Source organism: Bubalus bubalis, chromosome 10 (assembly GCF_019923935.1).
Source record: "Bubalus bubalis isolate 160015118507 breed Murrah chromosome 10, NDDB_SH_1, whole genome shotgun sequence".
Lineage (NCBI taxonomy): Eukaryota > Metazoa > Chordata > Mammalia > Artiodactyla > Bovidae > Bubalus > Bubalus bubalis.
Window position 1 is genome coordinate 47,334,865 of NC_059166.1, and position 22,424 is coordinate 47,357,288.

At 34.4% G+C, this 22,424-nt stretch overlaps 1 protein-coding gene across 5 annotated transcripts in view; it reads right to left on the reverse strand.

The window, feature by feature from the left end:
* The window catches only part of EPHA7 (EPH receptor A7), a 201,258-nt gene that overhangs the window by 24,186 nt on the left and 154,648 nt on the right, over positions 1-22,424 (reverse strand). The window contains exons 6-10 of one of the 5 annotated variants that reach the window (XM_044924305.2): positions 15,503-15,627; positions 12,723-12,891; positions 5,561-5,669; positions 4,905-4,960; positions 439-552 (exon numbers count right to left, since the gene is read on the reverse strand). In XM_044924305.2, coding sequence (XP_044780240.1) covers positions 439-552; positions 4,905-4,960; positions 5,561-5,669; positions 12,723-12,891; positions 15,503-15,627 — 573 coding nt within the window. Of the gene's footprint in view, positions 1-438; positions 565-1,040; positions 1,886-4,904; positions 4,961-5,560; positions 5,670-12,707; positions 12,892-15,502; positions 15,628-22,424 lie in introns of those variants that run through there. The other 4 variants (XM_006074225.4, XM_006074227.4, XM_006074228.4 and 1 more) reach the window with 4 other exon arrangements.

Below are 22,424 nucleotides of genomic sequence, written 5' to 3' on the forward strand. Positions count from 1 at the left end.
ATATTAATTTTCTACATGAAATTAAACAGTACAACAGCTACAAATATAACAAAAAATAATAAAAATGAACACTTAGCAGGAAGATGATAAATCAAGTCAGTGGATGTATATTCCAGGAATATTCACAACATTCTAATTATTTTAAATATAAATTCATTTATTGGATGGGCCAGAACTTTTACGAAATAGCTTACAATAGAACAATATCTTAAAAATCCAACAAGAGACAAAAGATACACAATTCTCTGCACCACATGCTTCTTTTTCACTTTTTTTTCGTAAGATTTCATAAACAAGTACAGGCTCATTGCTTCCAACATTTCAGGTAAATGCAAAGGTTCTATACTTGAGGTATAATTATTTGCCTGTCATTATGATGTATGACTTTCGATCTGGGCTAAATGGAACAGCTGAACAAGGAAGCTACAACAGCCTTACCTGCGCCAATCACACGCTCAATTTTAATACAGGAGGCATCTAGCTCCTTGGCGAATTGATGGACAGCTCTATTTGGGTCCTCATAGGTTTCAGGGTCAATGTAGGTTTTGGTGCCTGGAAATTTAACTGTAATGATGTAAGAAAGCATGACTGTGATGAAGCAAAGCACTTATTGTGCAGTCAGCCCAGGAATTTCATTATGCAGAGTGCTCCTTGGAACAGTGAACTTGCTTCCACATCACCTGATTCACAGCAGTTTTAACAGACTACTTCAGTCTGCAGGCGTATAGGTATTATCTGCAAGCTTCTATAGGTAACATAGGATCCAGCTCATAGGTGACTAACTGAATTGCTTTTCCAGTAAATCAACAAAAGACAGCACCAAAATTCTCTGACATGACTCTTATCAGACTGGAGATTTAATTAAATTCATTGCTATCATGGCATAGTTCAAGCCATATTGAGGTTTGTAATGGACTTGGAAACACATTTGTAAATCTATCAGTCAGTCAATCAATCAAATTAATACACTGGGAAAAGAAGACATTTCATTTACAGGTAGCCTACTACACTGACAGTAATATTAAAAACATTTAGACATCTTACTTATTCTTTTGATTTATTTTTTTAAAGACCAACCACCGTTGACATTTACATAAAATTAATACAAGCTGTGAGGGACTGCTATCACAAAACCAGAGAGAAATCTACTAAAGACACAGTTTCTTCTTCACCTTGAAGGGCAATAGAAGCCAAATGTACAAAGTGCAGAATAAAGTTAGAAAATTTACAATATTCCTGGGATCTGCTAACCATGTATGACAGCAATTTGAAAGAGGAATGGTTTATATGAACTTTCAATTATAAGGCTCTGGAAGTTCTTAAGTGCTATGAGGAGGTAGCCAATACACCTCAGAAAAGGTAGTCAAGATTCAAACAACATAGAATCATCTTAAAAGTTAAAATTGTCTTAAAACGCACCCAGAAGCATGCAGGTAACAGATAATGCTATGTCAACTTTAAATCAATTACAATAATGTATTCCAAATCTAATCATTTGGTTAAAGACAAAGATAAGATAGATAGGCATATATTTGGTTATATTAATGCAATGAAAATAATTACACTATATCCTCAAAAAAAACTTTATTGTTTTTTAACAAAGCCACTGAACAATCTTTTCATTAAATCTTACTATTTGGAGAACAATATATTTCTTTATGTATTACACTGCAGCCTAACTGTGCTTATGTCATCACATCAACTTGAAATTATATTTTTAAAATAAACACATAACAAACAAAAAGAAGCAGAATGTATAAAGGAAAAATGGGATTTAAAAATCTTGATTTATTCTGTTGTAGTTGATTGTTTATCCAAAATTGATTGTCTTAAACAATTACTGTTGCAGTTTATAAAACTGACAGATGCTCATTTGTTACTAAAGCTGAACATGAGAAAAAAACACAAGAAGAAAAGAGAGAGGGGATAGAAAGAGAAAAGAGAGAAAAAGGAGTACAGGGAAGAGGGGGGGGAAGAGAAAAAGAGAGAAGGGAAGAAAACAATAGGTTAACCTCCTAGATTGGCAGGCAGATGGAGAATGAGCCATCTTCTCCTTTTTATTTTTTCTTTCATTTTTTTTTTTTTTTGGTGTGATTTTGTGATAAGGGAGCTAGATTGGAGGTAACCTTCTGCATCTCAAACGGGTCTCTGATGGTTCTTTATTCAAGTTGTCACAAAACATTTTGACAGGCCAGAGCAATTTTGGCATAAAAACATGAAATACTGCCCAGCTTGGATTCAAAGACATTGTTAGAAGAAATGGTAGGAGGAAACAAAACGTAAATTGGAATTGGTTCACTAAACTCCTCCATTGTGTTTATATCTTTAAATGTAGCACTTGGGGCCATGGAAAGTGGAGGGCACCTGGTACAAATGACTGGACATTCTATTAAATTCAGTGCTCTAAAAGCTAGTTAAACGATTGCTTTCATGTTTCTGTAAAAATTCAATCCGGTGTCTTAGCACCTAAGAAAATTGTCTGTATACTAAAGGAATAAAAGGACACCAACTTGTAAATAGCTGGTGACCACAGTGTTGTACTTTATGTACTATAAATACAGTCATAAAATCAAATAAAATGTCTGGTTCTCATCAAATGACAAGAAAAGATATCCTTGTAAAAAGGGTGATTCAAAAATATCAAGGATTTACCAAGATAGGATATCTTAAGTGTATTTCTTTCATTATTCGTTTAAAAATGGATGTTTTAAAATAAGAACAATTTTGACACAGTTTCTGAATATTTTGGTGTGTTGCTTATCTTGATTTAAGAGTGTGAGCTTTTTGTGTTGTAATATCTCATTTACATCTCTCATGAATGTTAAATATCTTAAAACCACCACTGATATTTTGCTCTAGAGATGAAAACTGTTTATATACACAACAAGTTTCAGTTTATCTTTTCTATGTTAGCAGGTAAAACACGCAGCTTTATTTTTTCTAATTACAAACTGGATGTCAAATGTGAAAAAAGGGAATGACATCAAAATATTAAAAGTGAAAGATGACAGTTAGGCAGAAAGCTATACAACATGTCTCAGGTAAGCCATGTTTTAATTTACCTTCAGCATTAACTTGCAAGCTAAAAGCAAATTAACTAAGAGGCAGCGTTTGTTCATTTGGGGATGTCTTGGATATCTTCAATAAGCAAAGAAAAGTGACATACTGATTAAGGTATTATTAAATGATTCTTCCATCAAATTATTCACATATGGGTAGAATCTGGGATTCCAGGAACTCTAGTCTTATGTTACTCTCTTCTATATATGTTTACTGTCATCTATATACAAACTTGACACAAAAATTAAGGTATTCAAGTTTTGATCCTCTCCTTCCTGTCTGGGGAAGTGTTAAAAGTATTCTCTCATGTCATGAAAGAGAAAAAAATATAACTTTCACTTTTTCTGCATATCCTCTAGCTATAAACAGCCTATGGTGCTCTCATCACTGGGACTTGTCACAAAATCACTGCCAGTTAGCAAGAGGAAGCACCAATATTAGGAGTATGTCAATAATTCCAGGAGAGGGGTCATAGAATCACGTGTGTTCAGCAATAATCAGGGGCAGATTTAAGTTTAGTGAGGCTTAAGCCTTCTGCAATTTGGGATATTCTCTTTAAGGGAAAAGATTCTACACCCTAACTTGTTAGGACTCTTCCAGGGCCTTGAAAGGAGTCTGCGAAAACCAGGGGCCCTGAAACTTAATCATCATGATAAAGCCCCCTCTGGTCATAACTTTTACTATAATTTCTAGAGTCCTAATACCCTCCCTGCCTTCAGTGGTTCGAATTCTACAATTTCATCATTGATTTGAATATGTATTATATAAAGACACTTCTCTTTTGAAAACTAAAGTCAAGGGAATGGTTGGTTCAACAATTAACAACATGCTGAAGAAACTTAGGGATGATAATAATGGTGTTCACATTGTGTTTTTTCAACCACACACTTTCTTGATTGATGCTACATCTTCCTGTGACTTAAGAATCGGGACATGACAGTATCTTCTTAGATACTGACACAAGATTTGATGAGTAACACAAAAATAGATGTCATTCTTATGCCATTTATAGAAAATTTATCTACCCATGAGAAATTTTAGTAAAGAGTATGGTTACTAAGAAAAATTATACATAAAATTATTTTCAATGTTTTCAAGGATTAAAAATAGGAATACTGGATTTGGATAAGAGCATCATCCATTGGATTTTACTTTGGGTGCACAAAGTCAACGTTTACTCTCAAAGCTCTCAGGGTTTCACTTGCCATCCATGTGCAACAACAATAAGATTAATGCAGTTGAACATCTATTTTTTTTGGTTCCCTGAGCTATGTTCTGATATAATTTCTAAAATGAACTTTAAGAATCAGGTAGCTCAAATCCACAGGAAAACATCAGAGTACTGAATCCTATTATTACACTATTTGTGTCTCAAAATATCTACCTGTGATGGCCAGTTTATAGTAGATGGACAGAGAGAGGCTCCTTAGACTAGTTTTTCATTATAGCATCACTCACTGGGTAGAAAAAAGGGCCTATCCTTCTAACTTGAAATGAATTCCTGAGCTAGAACATGGGCGCATGCAACATTTAATGAATCATTATTAGCATGATATGAAACACTTGGGCAAAGATTGCAAAAGGAACAATTGTGACATAAAAGCTGCTGAACATCCTTTCAGTTATATTAAAATTTCTTATGAGAGATTACATTTCTGAATATATTTTTAAAGAATTCACATTATATTTTCATTCTACATATTTGTTCAAATGCTTTAAAGCAACATTTTGAGCTCATGGTATATTTTCAAGCCTGATGCTTCAGGAATTTATTCATGCCAATACTGACAATCAGATTTCTATATTAACTGGGGTAAATAAATAAAGAAAAGCCAAACACTTACAATGAAAGTAAAGCTCTTCATCCCCTTCTTGGTCAGCTTTGCTATAACCACAGTGCCTGGAAAAAAATAAAATTTTGATGATCTCAATCAATAATCTAGTTTTGTGTATTTAAAATTCAGTATGATATATCTTAATTACTTAAGAACTTGCTAGTTAGAGCTATGAACAAAATACATAAACTTTATGTCCATCGTTCTGAACTCAGTAATAATATAGCAATTCACATGATTTGAAAAATGCAAAGAATATAAAGTGTGAGACAGTGTGGAAGGGACCTATTTAACAGATTTATATTTACCAATGAGTGAATATTTGCTTATATTTTTTCCTGAAAAACAGCAACAACAGATTTTAAATGGCTTCCAGAAACCATTAACTAAAAGAGTAAATCTTTCCCCAGGTGTCTCCTACATTTATTATAAAAATCGAACTCTAAAAATAACTACTAAAGAGTCACCCAATAGAAATGACACTACTCATTCCTCTTCTGACCTTGGGAGAATGAAAATTTATTGACCTTTAGTGTTTCATATGAGACAAAGAATAACTGCATTTACTAGTTAACATTCTAAACTAAACAATAAGTAATAGGCTGACATAATTCTGAAAAATCAATACATTTTATGTTAGAGATTAGAACGAATTTGTGTTCTACCTTCTTCCAATGATGAAGCCAAAGACCATGAACACCAAAATGATAGTCCCGGCCACTGCAACCACAGCAATTATAATAACAGGATTCTGTTCACTTGAGACTGCCGTAGCTGCAAACAAACAAACAAAAAGGGCTCAATAAAATACTCAATACTATTCAAGAACTTGAAAGATTAGGCAAAATCTTATAAGCAAGATATCTATGCTATTAAATTCACCTTTAACTTAAATAAATGTATTCTATTGTAACAAATTTAAATAAACCTTTATTTTTTACATTTTAAGTAAGTGGTAAGAACAATACTTTCATCTATTTTATATTCTTCAGCTAGGAAAGATCCCTGCAAAATGCCTTGTTGAATGGCGATCCCCTGCTTAATTGTTGGAAACTTAGTTATGATCCAAGAGATAAAGATTTTTCATTTACAATTGCTAGTAAATCCCCATTTTTCCCCTCAGAAAGGTACTTGATCCCACTGTGTCTGTTTCCCGGTGTGTGGAAAAAAAAAACAAAAAACCAAATAATATACTCTCAGCATTTTTCAAAGTACCTTAAATGATTTATCTCTCACATCATCAATATAAAAAATCATGATGTAATCATAGCAAATCAATATGAATTTATAATTCACCTTAATTCAGGAAAATAAACAGAATTACTTATATTCATTTGACAAAGTATGCAATGCACACATTTGAGAGTTTAAGATTATAGAGGAGCTAGGCTGTTTATGGAAGAGCCAACTTTCTGCAAGTACTGTAAAAAGCATTTTAGCATTATCCAATTGTAGACACTTCCTGTACAAGACTAAGTGATTCTTCTATGCTCGTTAAGGCAAACCCGGCTGAATCTTTCTGAGAGTCTCTCTGGGAGCAGTATATGTTTACATGTCCTTTAAAGCAGCCTCTGATTCTTATTCTTCATCACGTCACATGGCCTTTTCACTTGTATTTTTCCAAATTAGTGAAGTTTTACTTATCTGGCAATTCACAATTGTCATATTTTCCCCAGAATATTCTATTTTCAATACTAGTATAAACCTAATAAAATAACCAAATGGATACAAAACAGTGAAAATGTATATTCCAATAGATGATTCAGTTACAGATTAATATCTAATATAATGAAAACTAATACAGTTTGTTTATTTCTGAAACAATCAACATCTGTAAACTTTAAGGTAGGATGGAAAATACTACTCATTCTTAGTGGTGGCAAGGGACTTGGTCTCCAGAGCAGTAAATTAAATGTAGGCAGAATGTGTCTTGCCACAATAGGCAACATAAAGGTGTTTTATTTTTTTTTTAATTGGTCTTTCTTTCTCTATCTATGTCTCCCTCCTTTTCACAACTTGTCTCTTAATTTTGTATACTTATGCTAACTATAGATAGCTCTTATGTTGAAAAGACAGTAAAAATAGCTCCGGTGTAATAAGTTTCTGAAAAGAGATATTATACACACTCCCTAAGTCAGGACCTGCTGATTTGTTCCCCGAGAGAATGAAACAAGGGAAAAGGAAAAAGAAGGAAAAGAAAACAACTTTAAAGCTTTAATTTCTGAATTACAGCCTATTATGATTCAACAGAGAAAAAATGACTTCAAGTAATTTTGTTGGTTTGGTTTGGTTGTTTTTTGTTTTTATCTTTCTTTTAATATATATTTAGAGAGGAAAAAGAATGGAGTAGTTTTGTTCACAAGGAAGGAAAAAATTAAACACGTATGTGTTGAAATTATTTCCATTCAGTTTGTCCCGTGGGTCTAATTCTTTGCTTGTCTTAGACTCCCTTCTGCCCTTAGCTTCAGAAACACAACTCCAGTGAGAAAACTCAAGTCAGGTGAATGGTGAATTAGAAGTTGTGAATATTTACTTATATGTTTTTATATATAGTTAGGATCACACTTTAATCTTATGATAGTCACTATTTATGATTCATATTTTCATCTATTTCATGGATAACACATTTAAAAATAATTTATATGTCATAATCACTACACCACAGTTTAAAAATTGTAAAATTGGTAGCAGTGGTTCTGTGTAGAAGGGGATTTTCGGATATATGTAAAATGGAATAATATGTTTAAATTCCCTTTCCAATCAGTGCTCAAGTAACTTCTTTTTTTTTTTATTTTATTTTTAAATTTTACATAATTGTATTAGTTTTGCCAAATATCAAAATGAATCCACCACAGGTATACATGTGTTCCCCATCCTGAACCCTCCTCCCTCCTCCCTCCCCATTCCATCCCTCTGGGTCCTCCCAGTGCACCAGCCCCAAACATCCAGTATCGTGCATCGAACCTGGACTGGCAACTCGTTTCATGCATGATATTATACATGTTTCAATGCCATTCTCCCAAATCTTCCCACCCTCTCCCTCTCTCACAGAGTCCATAAGACTGTTCTATACGTCAGTGTCTCTTTTGCTGTCTCGTACACAGGGTTATTGTTACCATCTTTCTAAATTCCATATATATGCGTTAATATACTGTATTGGTGTTTTTCTTTCTGGCTTACTTCACTCTGTATAATAGGCTCCAGTTTCATCCACCTCATTAGAACTGATTCAAATGTATTCTTTTTAATGGCTGAGTAATACTCCATTGTGTATATGTACCACAGCTTTCTTATCCATTCATCTGCTGATGGACATCTGGGTTGCTTCCATGTCCTGGCTATTATAAACAGTGCTGCGATGAACATTGGGGTACATGTGTCTCTTTCCCTTCTGGTTTCCTCAGTGTGTATGCCCAGCAGTGGGATTGCTGGATCATAAGGCAGTTCTATTTCCAGTTTTTTAAGGAATCTCCACACTGTTCTCCATAGTGGCTGTACTAGTTTGCATTCCCACCAACAGTGTAAGAGGGTTCCCTTTTCTCCACACCCTCTCCAGCATTTATTACTTGTAGACATTTGGATCACAGCCATTCTGACTGGTGTGAAATGGTACCTCATAGTGGTTTTGATTTGCATTGAAAATACAAAAAACCTCGAATAGCCAAAGTGATCTTGAGAAAGAAGAATGGAACTGGAGGAATCAACCTACCTGACTTCAGGCTCTACTACAAAGCCACAGTTATCAAGACAGTATGGTACTGGCACAAAGACAGAAATATAGATCAATGGAACAAAATAGAAAGCCCAGAGATAAATCCACGCACATATGGACACCTTATATTTGACAAAGGAGGCAAGAATACACAATGGATTAAAGACAATCTCTTTAACAAGTGGTGCTGGGAAAACTGGACAACCACTTGTAAAAGAATGAAACTAGAACACTTTCTAACACCATACACAAAAATAAACTCAAAATGGATTAAAGATCTAAACGTAAGACCAGAAACTATAAAACTCCTAGAGGAGAACATAGGCAAAACACTCTCCGACATACATCACAGCAGGATCCTCTATGACCCACCTCCCAGAATATTGGAAATAAAAGCAAAAATAAACAAATGGGACCTAATTAACCTTAAAAGCTTCTGCACATCAAAGGAAACTATTAGCAAGGTGAAAAGACAGCCTTCAGAATGGGAGAAGATAATAGCAAATGAAGCAACTGACAAACAACTAATCTCGAGAATATACAAGCAACTCCTACAGCTCAACTCCAGAAAAATAAATGACCCAATCAAAAAATGGGCCAAAGAACTAAATAGACATTTCTCCAAAGAAGACATACAGATGGCTAACAAACACATGAAAAGATGCTCAACATCACTCATTATCAGAGAAATGCAAATCAAGTAACTTCTTTTGGGTGGATTGTCTTCCTAGCCCTCCTTCCTAACACGAGAGTCACTGTTTCCTGACACCATGATAGCAGTGGGCCGTGCACTCTACCAGTGCTTAACTGTATGGCCAGAACTTGTGAGCAAGTCTCTCTCACTAACTGAGCACATCAAATGTGCTTGTGTGTTTCTGTGCATCCCTAATCCCTAGCACAGTAACCTGTGTGCTAAATCAGTAGTTCTTAAAGCATGTCTGGGAAACCTCAGAAGCTTTCCAAGGAATCTGCAAGGTCAACTATTTTCACATAATAAAATGTTATTTGCCTCTTTCGCTTACTCTCACATGCTCACAAGAGCACAGTTGAGTTTTCCAGAACTTAGATGACAAGTGATAATGTCATCATTCTGCTGGCTAATGTAATGTGTCTTGTGAATACTTGTGTTTTAAAAATTTCTCAGTTTTAATTTCTAAAATGATGAATATCAAATAATGTAACCCAAATAATCAAAATCTATTTGGAGATCTTCAACATTTTTTAATAGCTTGTAAGGCTTCCCACGGAGAAGGCGATGGCACCCCACTCCAGTACTCTTGCCTGGAAAATCCCATGGATGGAGAAGCCTGGTCGGCTGCAGTCCATGGGGTCGTGAAGAGTCTGGCACGACTGAGCGACTTCCCTTTCACTTATCACTTTCATGCATTGGAAAAGGAAATGGAAACCCACTCCAGTGTTCTTGCCTGGAGAATCCCAGGGACAGGGGAGCCTGGTGGGCTGCCGTCTATGGGGTCACACAGAGTCGGACACGACTGAAGCGACTTAGCAGCAGTAGCAGCAGCAAGGCTTCCCAAGACCAAAACACTTGAGAATGGTTGTATTAAATAATGAAAGCTGACACTCAAAGCTGTCTGTGTGCTAGGCACTTTGTGTACATTAACTTATTCAATCCTTACAATTGCTCTGAGAGTTGGGTGTCACTCTCTTAGCAACTTGGGCACAGAGAAATAGCTCATCCAAAGTCCCACAGCCAGACATGGCAGAGCTGAAATGTGAAACCAAGAATATTTCTACTAGCTTCAGCTGATACTGATAACTTGTTTTTCTGATTAATGTGAGGTATTCATTTCTTGCTTACTTAATGAGTGTCTTCTATGTGTCAAGCACTGTATTAGGCACTTGTAAGACTAAAGTAAGAAATGGGAGATATGGATTGTTCTTTCATCAAACTTTACCTTCCAGTGGAAAGAATATTCTGATGATAAAAATCACCAAATCCTTTCTAATGCAAAATGCATTTTTAGCATTAGTTTCATGTGCTCATTTGGGTTCTACTACTTCATGTCAATCTCTATGATTGTTAGTTATTTCATTTTTAAATAACGAAATAAGGTCTATGAAACTCTACTGCTGCTGCTGCTAAGTCGCTTCAGTAGTGTCCAACTCTGTGCGACCCCATAGACGGCAGCCTACTAGGTACCTCTGTCCCTGGGATTCAGTAGGTAATAAATAATATTCTTAATTTACAAAGTCAGGAAAATACACAAACTAATTTTTTAAAGATTTTAAACTCAAGCTTTAACTGATAAAGAATGTTTGGGTAAGTATAACGGACTGATGTTTCTTTAAGTTTGAACTAATCAGTCGAATATGAAAAAATCATTTAAATTGTTTAATTATATTAGAAACTACAAAGTAAAATATCAGAAGATCAGTCTAAGTGGAAAACTACTTAGAATACATTTAACAGAAGACCACTCAAATGTTTAAATGTTGATAGAGTAAAAGACTGTAATGTTTTGGAGGCCACTGAACTTAGATATTTTCATTTTTAATTTTATATACTCCATTTTAAAAAGATAATAAAGAATACTAAGTTTATCACACCAAGTTATATGAAATCTTTTTCAATGGATGACTTTTGTGTTTATAATTCTATATAACTGATTTACATTTAAAATATATTTCAACATATGTTTTATTATTTGAGGTTGCCAGAGTTACTGCTCAATTTAAAAATATAACAAAATATTTTGAAAAAAAGACTACTGTTAGAAACTTACTAAGCGTGAACTAATGTAAAAGAATACCAATTTATTCTAACTTTTAGAATATCTAGAAAAATATTCTCCCAAAATCAAACTCTTTAATCAAAGTTGCATTGATTTAATTTATTAAAAAAACTTCCTATTAAAAATTGAAAAAAGGAAATCATATACTATTTTAAGCTAATTTTTGTGTAGAATTCCATGAAAAATTAGATTGGCAAGGAGAGAAGGAGGTAACAGCTGGGTGAACCTTGTATGTGAATAACATTGAGAGAAATAAAAAACTTTCAAAATACAGAAACACACCCTGAGGCTTCAACCTAGCTGAAGAACAACCAGCAGTGGTACTCAAGCTGTTCTAAACTTGTCCTCTGACAGTAAACTGGGACGTGCAGCCTCAGATACATCCGTTTATTTGTGATACACTCTAGTTACATGTATTTTTTGTTATGATCCTATGTTGCATTATAAAACACCAAATGGTAAAGGGGACTTGAGATTTTGGTGACGTTCTATTTTTAAGCTTGAATGGAATATACAGAGATATTTAATTATTCTTCTTAATATTTCGTATATTCTTTAAATACATTATTTACTATGCTTGAAATATTTCATAAAACCGAAAAAAACAGATGACAAAAGTAAAAATAAATACAAAATCTTCCTCCTGAATGGCAAGTTTTGAAATCATTGCTAAAATTTAAGTAGCTTCAACTAACCCTGATTTTTATAAATTATCTTTCTGTGGAGCATCTTGGTATACTTTCTGGCTTCATTTAGGGGTGTCTATGAAGCGGCAGCTTTGCCTGACAACTAGAAGAAGATCATTTGATGGTCTATGAAGACAGCTTGTGTCAATACACTTTTGAGCAAGCTTTGCTTCTGCTTCTGACTTAATCTTCTCAAAATAAACCCAGTACGTATTAAAGAAATTAGATCAAAGTTTATAACATCACAAAATAGCAAGTTCTATATTATTATTCTGAATAACCTTTACAAAGTATATAGATATATATTTATATGTGCATATACATTCAGGGCCTCCCTGATTAAGCTCACCTGTAAAGAATCTGCCTGCAATGTGGGAGACCTGGGTTCACTCCCTGGGTTGGAAAGATTCCCTGGAGGAGGGCATGGCAACCCACTCCAGTATTCCAGCCTGGGGAATCCCCATGGACAGATGACCCTGGTGGGCTAAAATCCCTGGGGTCGCAAAAAGCCAGACATGACAGAGAGATTAAGCACAGTACAGCACATACATTCACCTTTAAATGTAAAAATCACCTTGAACTAAATCATGACACTCAATATTGAAATAAAAATTACACCAGCGTTATAGAGATAAGAATCCAAACCAAAGGTGGTAATTACCTTCAAACATTTTACCTGTAGCTTCCTCTAGTGTAGCAACGTCAAGTCTGGGACTGTAATTTCCATAACCAGCAGCAGTAAAAGCCCGAATCTGGAAAACATACACTGTTCCTGGCTTCAAGTTATTAATGGAGGCTGAAGTGGACTTGGTTTTTAATGTCGAGTAGGTCCGTTCCCTTTGATCCTGGAAACAATATATACAGGGAATATTTAATTGTGATTACAACCAGACAATTTGACAGCCAATTCTTGCAATTTGTTTCAATTTGCTGCATTGTTTTCATAAAGGCTACATTGTACCCTGTGCAATATTGGAACACTGAGCCATTTCTCAGATAATATAAAATGTAAATGTGACCATGTGCCTTTGTTCTACACATTTCAAAGAGAAATAATTTTGTTAAAACATTTATGATGTTTTGAGTCGTTGCTTTGTTGGTAGAGGGCACATTGGCAAGAACTATTAGTCATAAATATAATCAAATATCCTTTTGACCAAAATGTAACTCCATTTGTAAAATCTATGGTTCAGTAGAAATCTTCACTTCATGATATAGTTATCTTAATATCATTCCTGAATGTTATTCAGCAAGCAAAAAGCCATATGTTAAAAATTAAAAAAGGTATTAAATCAAGAAATTTAGCTAACCACCACCAGCATAGTGACACATCAGTTGTTTTCACTAAAGCCTACACTTCTCACAGAATAAAACCACTTTTGCTAAACAGCATTTAATGGAATATTTGAAGTTATCAATGTAAGACTTATTGTTTTAAGTATAAAACAAATAATTAGATACTTTATGATTTAGCAGTTTTTTAAATATCTTAATTTCTCCATTTTTCAGATATGAAAACTGAGACTTGCAGACTTTAAAAATGTGTTTATCATGTTATATATGATAAGTAAGAATAATATAAAAATTCAAAGAATATAAAAACTCCATAAAACAATATTTAAATGAATAAAAATTTAAAAGTTGATATGATTCTAATGTGCTCTTTATAAAAAAAGTTATAAAAACTACTCGGCAAAATATACGATTCTAGATAGGTTCTTACTTGTTCAACAATAAAACCTGCACTCAACTGTGTCTGGTAATAAAAATATTCAGTGAAATTTAAAAATGTCAAACTGGTTGTTTGAATTATAATATTTGCAAAACTGTAAATAAATGTATACTTAAACTGGACTTAGTAAAGCTGATTTATACTGTCTGCATTATAATCATTTATACAAGAGTTATATATATAAATATATACAATATATAAAAATATTATAAATATATATTTATCTAAAATAAAAGAATGAGGAAAAACTGATATTAGATGACATAATTTTATATATATATATCTCACAGGCTTACATATATTATAAAGCAATAGTATTACTTGTAATATTATTTTGTAATTTGCAAATTCAGTAAACAGATATTCTGTTTCTACCATGTAAAAAAGTAACTAATCAAATTTATTCCAGATTTGTAAAATATTGTGTTGCACTGTAAGAAACTTTACTCTCACTTACCACCTAGTATATTTTTAAAACACATTTCATTGTTTTTGAAATCTGATGAAATTTCAGAAGAAACTGTAACTGTCAGAGCTCACTGGAAAACAGACATTACAAAACCAAAACTAAAATCAAGGATCCCCTTAGAAATACATTTGATGGGATAAGAAGTATATCCTCTAGTACAAAAATGAAGTATTTAAAATGTAACTTTGGCCATGGAAGTTATGTATTCATAAAGTAAATAATAAGTAAAAATATAACAAACTTAAAAACTCTGTTTTTCCATTAAAGTGAAAAACAAGTATCCATTGCCAAGGGTTAGCACTGTATGCATTTAAGTGATTTAATCAAGTCAATTCAGTCCCCAAATATTTATAGAGCTTCATGTTTCTATTGTGAAATTCTATCTAAATGGTTAAAATGGTTATGTATATTAGAGCACTTTAGCTAATTAAGTCAATAATAATAATAATAACGCATTATTACTATTACTACTAGTAATAATAATAGTTCCATGTTTCAAACCTTGAATCAGGTTTTCTGTGAGACAGAGACTAGAATATTTGTGAACAGGGGTGTGTCAGTCTTTCTGTCTTTCTCTAGATGGGTCAGAAGTAAATAAACTCAAACATGGAGTTACATTACCATTTACTAAAATTTAGCCATTACAGGCGACTGAAGGAGCAGCACTTGAGTTTTAGCCACACTACTTTTTCACGGAGAGAGGGGTGTAAAGAAATGATAGACATAATTTGCATGATTAGTATAACTTCAGGAGGAATTTAACAGAGTGAAATATAATCACCTGACTACATATTTATTACAGAAAATAGTCTTATTTTTTTCAAATTACTAAATTATTTGAGGCCACCATCATTATCAATGAAACCACATACATAAAATAAGTCATGAAGGGCTCAAATAGATAACCTGAAAGAAACATTTTCAGAAACACATTGGGCTCTGTGGTTTCTGTGGTACTAAACATCCTACATCTAATAATTAGGATATCTAAACTTGAATATCTAAACATACTACTAGTGGAATATTTTCACTGGTGTAACACAAAAACTTAATTCACAGAAACCATCATTATAATAATGAGCCAGAGATTCAGGGAGAGGGTTATTAAAATTGGCTAGCATCAACTATCCATTTTGAAGTAGCTCCAAGCAGTTGGTATTATAATGACTAGCTTTAGTCGAGAGTGCAGTAGGATGACATGAGACACAGCGAGCATCATACGAGGTTGTACGTTTCAGAGGTTCTTAGCACTTACTTTCTCGTAATACTTGATTTCATATTCGGTGATGACTCCATTGGGATGTTCGGGTTCCTGCCAGGAAAGCTCCACACTCCGCTGCAGCACTCTCTCCTTCATTACTCCGCTCACTTGCGAGGGAGCTGTTTGGACAAGATGTGTCAATAAACAATGAGAAAATTCACTGGATGCCTCAAATCAAATGTCACAACTGATCAGTCCCATGCTGTGCCAGTTTCATTAAGGTAAAAGAAAGCACCTTTTCATAGCTCACAATTCAAAAGCTAATGAATATTCAAACAGGACCTTATTACTGTTCATAAACCTTAATAGAAATTTAAATTAAAGTGCAAACAGCAGAAGATAGCATTGTTCAAGTTAGTGAAAAATGGAAACGATGGGGTTGAGAATGACAATTAAGCAAATAAATGCTAATTAAGGCTACAAAATATGATTTCAGATTAATCTCCAGTGATAAACTAAGTCCAAATATTTATTTCATATACAATGACAATACACTTTTTAAAAGAAAAAATAATTTAACACTGTGCCAGGTAAAGTATATGGAATGGCTACTTTCATCTTTAATGAAAGGAATCACTCTTTAAAAGAGATGGTTTTATGTTTGACATGCATGTGTCTGTGTGTGTGTGAGTGTGTTCCCAAGAATTCTACTTAACCTTGAAAAAAAATTTATACTTCATTAGGTCAAGATGCAAGAAAATGCTAAGGCTTCTGTTACTTAAATATCAATATGTATGTGTGAACACATACACACACACACACAAATGCTTGCACATGTAATTTATACCTATATAACCTAGGCTTCAAGCTTTAATAGAAGTAATTCAAGCTATAATTTTGCTTTCTTTTTCTATACAGATAATAATATGCTTAGAATTCTTTCATCCTAATTAGTGGCATATACTCTTTTTGGTAGCTAAGACTGTGGAATGTAGGAAACTAATTTGCTCTGTCTAATTTGCTCAGTGATGATTAACTAGTTGTCTTCTCTGTCTAAATGAGTAGTCACACTGGCTTGGCTGAATTTCAGTGGGGTCATTATGTTTCATGTATCATGCTCTATCTCATTCTGTAAAATATTTTCAGGCTGTTAATTTAATTTTCAGATGTCCAAAATTGTTAATAATCCTGCTGACAGAAAAGCAATTAAATGGGGCTAAAGCTGTTTAAGCAAGCTTCTGATGTTTATCCCTTTGGCTTTATTTTGTTTCTTCTACTTCTTAATATTTTCTTATATCAATGTCGAGAAAAAAACATTTGTCACAGCTTTCTGGCTTGGCGATTTTGAGGGAAGGACCTGGAAGATGCATGACTCCCATTTCCTCTCAGATTACTAACAAAAGCATAACTAGGGCAGATTAAGTGGAACAACTTTCCCTTTAGGGGCATGCAGCTGAAGTACTCAACATACTGTGTTTACAGACTGTGTTTCTGATATGTTTCCAATAAAGCCAATTTCTAATAAGAAATCTTACTTTTTTCCATGACTTTTAAAACCTTAATATATGCAATGAAGAAATATTTGTTTCTAAAGTGATTTAACTCTCCACCCAAAACATTTTTAGCATCTCTACAACTATGTGGTTCAAGAAGTTGCATCCCCAAACCACAGCCTTGGAAACACAAACCTCAACTAGTGGTGAGATAAGGTCTTATTGATACTTAGCCAGTAATCTCTAATAGTCTAATTTACTTCAAACCACTCATAAAATCTGTGCATGCTGCGTGCTAAATTGCTTCAGTCATGTCTGACTCTTTGTGATCCTGTGGACTATAGCCCACCAGGCTCCTCTGTCCATGGAATGGTCGGGGCAAGAACACTGGAGTGGCTTGCCATACCCTCCTCCAGGGGATCTTCTCGACCCAGGAGTCCCATCGCCATCTCTTGGTTCTTTTTACCTGGGAAGCCCCATAAAACCTGTATTTTATTTTCTATCAGTTAAAAAATAGAATGCAGCACAGGTGAGAATACTACACTAGTCAATACATAAATTACTCAATAAGGCTGCTGGGCCTCCCATCAGGGTGTATGGCATGATGTGTGCCATTTGGAAATAGGTTAGATGGAAATTGGTTACAGCTAATTTGTAGGTCTCTTTTAGGAACACACGTAGCTTCATGTGATTTGGAAGTGTAAGTCAAACTATAAAGCATTTTGCTTTGTTTCTATTACTAAACACTTAGCAGCAGGAGCAGCAGCAGCAGACACTGAATCCTGCAAGATACTGTGGAGACTTGAGGTATAAATGTACCTAACTTAGTTTCTGACATGTTGTAGCAAGATATAAGCACAGAATGAGACTTGATTTCTGCAAGTTATACATTAACATTATACTCATTATTTCACCCTGAAAAATAATTTACCAATAAAATGATGATAATTGAGGATTGAGGGGAAAAGATGCCAAAAATGCACTTGAAATATATAGTATGTTGAAGCTCATGGCACTTTTGTATGAGGAGTCATATCTGTCAGTGACTATACTCCTGATTTCCTGTGTATTTCTTATTTAAAAAAATTTATCCCTTGCTGATACTGTATCAAGTCACACATTTAAGAGTCAGAGACAGAAGTACTAGCATATAGCCCTTGAGAATAGATAAACTGCATGATAGGAAAAATCTTTCCCTATCTTATGTCCTTCAAATACAATACTTTGGTACATAAAAATTGATAATATTTTCCCTTGTGTTTCAAAATCTCAGGCATAGAGAATATACAACTCACAAGATGTACAGTTTATAAACAAAATTATCTCTAAGCTAATCAGATTCTAGCAGTCATTCTTTTCAGATAAAGTTATACACAGAAGTAAAATTGAAGGAAGAAATCTTAAAACACATTGATTTCTATGGTTAATATATTTTATCTGATAAATTAATCACACTGTTACAGTTTCACTAAGAATATGATCTTACACCAAAATAGTCAATTAACTACAAACTGAAGTTCATTTTGAAAAGAATATGCATACAACTAACCAAATTATATCCATACTTAAGAACCAAAATGGCATTATGACATTTACATTATAATTTTCAAAATAAAGTGAAATCAAATCTTTTGTAATTGGAATTAATGTGAAGCTAATAAATATTAAATAGCAATAATAAATTTCCTTCATTGGAAAATGTAGGAAAACAGGCAAGATTTTAAACATGACTTTGTAGTAGGATTTCTAAAAAATGATTAACAGATTAATTTCTCAACTAAGTTTCTAGAAATATTCAAATATAAAAATTCAACTGAAGGAACAGATGGAACATTTTGCCCTTAATTATTTTCAAGACTTATTGGGGACATATTTGGAGTCTATAAAATGACAGTGAATGATGATCTTGGAAAATACAGAAATGGTTTCTGTGTTTTAAAGTGGCAGATCTCAACAGCATAAAAACAAAGTCGATAAAGTTGATGCCACAGAAAAGCAAAGTTGAATAACAAGCCAAAAGGTAAATTTGTGGGCAATGGGATCATTAGTATGAGTCTTTGAATTGAAAATAATCAGTAAGAACGGTGGGTTTATGTACAGACCTGAACCAATCAGTATTTTAGAGATTTTGAGATGCAAGCATTCATGCATGATCTTTGATCTCAATTTTCAATTAAAATCCAAGTACTAAAAAATATATTCAAATTACAAGATGGAATGTACTTATAGGGTTTCCCAGGTGGCCCAGTGGTAAAGAATCTGCCTGCCAAGCAGGAGACTTGGGTTCAGTACCCAAGACTGGGTTGGGAAGATCCCCTGGAGAAGCAAATGGAAACCCACTCCAGTATTCTTGCCTGGAAAATCCCATGGACAGAGGAGCCTGGAGGGTTACAGTCCATGGATTTGCAAAGAGTCAGACCCAACTTAGCGACTAGACCATCACCATCTGTATACTTGTAAGGGCTCCATTTTACCCCCACCCCCACCAAAATATTAAGCTTACCTATAGTTATGGAAACATTTCCTAGCACAGAGTGAGGAGAAAGACAATTTTAAAACATAATGTAGTCAGTCAATAGCACTCCAAAGTTCATACTCTATAATCTCTGGACTGTGTAAATTTGCAACATTACTAGGCAAAAGGGACACTACGATATAATTAACGTTATAGACCATACAATAAAGATATTTTCTTGGACTTTTTCCAACCTAATTACACTATCCTTTATGAACAGAGAGATTTTTTCCACCCAGGGTTAGATAGATGTTGCAAAAGGTGAAGCCAAAGAGATGTGAAGAATGAGAAGGAAACACAAGATATGAGGGCAATCTTTAAGGATCAAAGTCATGCCACAGGTGTTTAGAAGCAGAGAAATAGAAACCATGATAGAAGCACAAAGACTTGGAATTCTGACAACATCAATGAGACTGGGGTAGATCTTCCCCAGAGTCTTTAGGTGAGCCCCCAACCCGTCTGATAACTTGATTTCCATCCACTAGGCTGGCAGTTGAGGCTCCAGCTGAGCCCCACAGTCCCACTGTATGCAGACTTCTGACCCACAGAACTTGGGGATAAGAAATGAGTGTTGTTAAGTTTCTGTGGTAACTATGTATGGTAACAGTAGAAAATTAATAGACACAGTAAAGGAAAAATAGACTTACTGGATTTTAACAAAGTTGATGAAAAAAGTTTAGTGATAAGGTAGTTTATACTAGTGTGATGTATCAAAATTTACACTGAAATAACATGGAGTCAAGGAATTTTGATCTTGATTAGGACTCAAAACGTATCTTATAGAAAAGAAATCTCCATTATACACCTGGAAGAAACTTTCTTTTTGTGATTAGAACGTCAATGAAGCTCATAAATTTGATTTTGGACTTAAAGAAGTAATTTATTGATACTTGTTATTTTCACTACATTTAAATGATCTCAATGAATTTCAGCAACGAATGGTGAGTGGAAAATAATATTTGTATTTCTAAACAATACAATCAGGTAAGATGGGTCAACAAGTTCTTCAACAGATATGAAGTTGTGTAGAAATCTTTTACTACACAACTAAAGTTGTTATATCTATTGACATTTTTTAGATTCCCATTGCCTGCATGCATGCTCAGTCTTTTTAGTCTTGTCCGACTCTTTGTGACCCTGTGAACTGTAGCCTGCAGGCTCCTCTGACCACAGGGATTCTCCAGGCAAGAGCACGGGAGTGGATTGCCAATGCCCTCTTTCCAGGGGATATGCCTGACCCAGGGAATGCCTCTCTCACACCTCCTACATTGGCAGGCAGGTTCTTTACCATGAGCTCCACCTGGGAAGCCCATCAGCCAACTGAATAAAGTTAATATCATTCCAATAGGGTAATAAAACACTTCACAAGAACAACAAAAGTCACTCCTCAGCTAAAAAGAGCCTTGTTCTTTAAGCAACAGTCAACATCTTCGAAAAAATGATCTACTAATACATCTTTCTGGAAATAAATCTTTTTCTGTCATCAGCTAATTAGTAACCAATTATTTGGATGTTTAATTAACTACTGTAGGAATTAGTAAGCCTAATTACTAATTAAAATAGTTAATTCTCTATTAAAATGCTTTAAAGGGCAAAGACCTGAGGTTTGTCATGAAAGCTACTATGGCCATTAGTCCTAAACGTGAAACTGGACTCCTGCTCATCTGTGGTTAAGTGCTGCCTAAAATATTAATTGATGAGGGGGTTAATTTGTAACTCTAGGTGCATTTGTATTTTCAAAGAATTATTATGTAATTATAACTATTAACACAAATAAAATAAACTACTGTAAAAATAGGTAGGTACAAATTAGGCAGCTGTCCAGAACTAAGTGTACTATTCACACCAGTCCTACCCAGAAAAGAATAACTAAATTATAACCCAATATTGTTCAGCTGGTAAAGAATCTGCCTGCAATGCCGGAGACCTGGGTTCAATCCCTAGGTTGGGAAGATCCCCTGGAGAAGGAAAAGGCTACCCACTCCAGTATTCTGGCCTGGAGAATTCCATAGACTGTATACTCCATGGGGTCACAAACAGCTGGCCATAACTGAGCGACTTTCACTTTCAATCTGGCAATTGAGCGAAGCTAAGGAGGTCTTGACACTGAGTCATACATGTCACCTATGTTTTCAATCAACAGTTAATATTTTTTACTAGTTCAGTTCTAGTCAATAAATATGTGGCGTTTAGTCTATGCAGGGCATGGTAGCATTTCTGTATAAATTTACAGTTTGCTGTGCTATACTGTGCTGTACTTAGCAGTTCAGTTGTGTCTGACTCTTTGTGACACTATTGGGCTATGGCCTGCTAGGCTCCTCTGTCCATGGAATTCTCCAGGCAAGAATATTGGAGAGGGTTGCCATACCCTCCTCCAGGAGATCTCCCCAACCCTGGGTATGAACCTACATGGCAGGTGGACTCTTTACTATCTGAGCCACCACGTATCACCTCCTTTCTTCCCTATTATAACTGTGAAGGTAGGTACCATTGTTCTATTTTATTGATGGAAAAGCTGAGGGTTATGGAAATTAAGTAGCATCCACTCAGAAAGGGAAAGATTTTGGAATCAATCACATTTTAAAATTTTAATCCCATGCCTTTTTTCAACTACACTGCAACAATTCTAGGTGCTGGCACTTCTTGAGAGCAGGTACTAGAAGCAGAAAAGCTGTTATGCCTCACACTTAACGTTAGTTGAGAATCCAGGAGGGGCCATAATGATGAAGAGACCCTTAGGGGATGCATTTTAGAAGGCAGGGATGATATAATTCTAATAGTTCAAAATCTTGATAGTTTTCATTTGTGCTATATTTTATAATCTGTATCATTTAACACATACAGATATGCATTGCTCTTTAACCAGCCGTCTGTGGATGTACTATTGATATATTTGACCAGACACTTACAAATATAAGCATGTTCCCCTCCCATGTCTTTCTCTTATAAATTATGCTTCAATAAAACT